The sequence below is a fragment of the Brassica oleracea genome, unplaced genomic scaffold (genome assembly GCF_000695525.1).
Source record: "Brassica oleracea var. oleracea cultivar TO1000 unplaced genomic scaffold, BOL UnpScaffold01254, whole genome shotgun sequence".
Classification (NCBI taxonomy): Eukaryota; Viridiplantae; Streptophyta; class Magnoliopsida; order Brassicales; family Brassicaceae; genus Brassica; species Brassica oleracea.
The window spans coordinates 13,313-14,958 of NW_013617801.1; the positions used below are offsets into that span (position 1 = coordinate 13,313).

The 1,646-nt window shown below is 36.5% G+C and overlaps 1 protein-coding gene across 1 annotated transcript; it reads right to left on the minus strand.

The window, feature by feature from the left end:
* Positions 1-417: 417 nt before the first annotated feature.
* On the minus strand, positions 418-1,302 carry LOC106321133. Its single transcript, XM_013759451.1, has 2 exons — positions 917-1,302; positions 418-808 (listed from the first exon to the last, which is right to left on the minus strand). Exons 1-2 carry the CDS (start codon positions 1,300-1,302, stop codon positions 418-420), a joined length of 777 nt encoding a protein of 258 aa, XP_013614905.1.
* Positions 1,303-1,646: the final 344 nt, after the last annotated feature.

Here is a 1,646-nt window from a genome sequence, read left to right on the forward strand (position 1 = left end):
ACTTAATGCAAAGAAATTCAATGCCATCTTTACTCATAGTCTCAATATGATATCCATTTCTTCGGATATCCTTAAAACTTAACAAGTTTCTATGAGACTCGGGGGAATACAATGCATCACTTATTTCAAATATTGTTCTCCAGAGCCCATAATAATCTTTGCATTACAAGATATTGTACTTACGCTTCCAGCGTAATCTTTTATTTTGAGACTGGAGAAATATTTCTTATCTTTAATTATTGTGTGCGTTGACGCACTATCTGCCAAACACAAATCTCCATCCATAGTCTCAAAGTTTGGCATTTTCTGAATATAAAACATATATTATTAAACATTAAACATGAAACATAACATTAAATCTTACAACAAAAGATATAGATACTATAATACAGTCTACTTATATCACATCGATTTATATCACTCATCGATACTCTCTGGCTCAACCAGAAAATCTGATATGTCGAGATGAGTATCATCGTTTAAACCATGAAAGAATGGCCCGGGTTCATCAGAGATGAAGTTTGTTTCACCTCTTCCTTTTTCTTTTCCCTTTTGGGATTCTCTATACAGATCGGCTAAATGTTTTGGTGTACGGAAACTACGTACCCAATGACCTTTCATGCCGCATCTGTAGCAAACCTTTCCCGTTTGCTTTTTATCATCCCGGTCCTTTTCATTCCTTTCATTTTCGTGGAAGTTCTTGTTATCTCTTTCATCATAGGGACGTAATCTTCTTCCTCGTCCTCTTCCACGACCATGATAACGGTTTCCACCACGTCCACGACCTTGTCCTTTTCTATTATCATAACTGGATGATGCAAAATTCGCTTCAGGAAATGGAGCAGATCCAGTGGGACGAGCTTGATGGGTTAAAGTCACGAGTTGATTATTCTGCTCCGCTACAAGGAGGACTTACTGTTGCTGCATGATTACATTTTCAAGATGGAACGTGGAGAGAGTTTTCTCGATCATATCATAATCACTTATTTTCTCTCCACATAACATCATCCTCGAAGTAATTCCGAACATCGCGGAATTAAACTCACTAACAATTTTGTAATCGTGGAACCGGAGATGGATCCACTCGTGTTTAGCTTTCGGGAAGATCACATATTTCTGGTGATCGAACCTCTCTTTTAAAGATTTCAAGAGGTCACAAGGATCGTCTTTCGTAATATATTCATCCTTTAAACCATCATGGATGTGGTGTCGTAAAAATATCATGGCTTTAGCCTTTTTCTCATCCGACACCGTTTTCGAACTATCGATGGTTTCCAAAAGCCCGTTTCCTCTCAGGTGCATCTTTGCACCCACTGCCCAGGTCATATAATTATTTTCCGTAATATCCAGGGCATTAATTTCGAGCTTTGTCAAATTCGACATGATAATTCTATTCAATAAATATAGTAAAGATGGGAATTTAAATGCATAAGTTAAATGCAAAAATTAAAGGCATAAAATAAAAGCATAAACTTAAATTGCATAAATTTAAATTGTAGAAATTTAAATAGCATAAATAAAATTGGGAGGCTTAGCCTACCACATGATCCGAGGAGTCATAGACTACCATATTGATAATTTTTCAAAGTCCGAGGAGACATTGTCTACCATTTTGACTTTTACTTATTTCAAGGTCCGAGGAGACT

Coding starts and splice junctions, on each gene's coding strand:
- LOC106321133 (XM_013759451.1), bottom strand. CDS start 1,302: ATGCACCTGAGAGGAAACGGGCTTTTGGAAACCATCGATAGTTCGAAA. Junction 809..916: donor AATGTAATCATGCAGCAACA/GTAAGTCCTCCT, acceptor TGCATCATCCAG/TTATGATAATAGAAAAGGAC.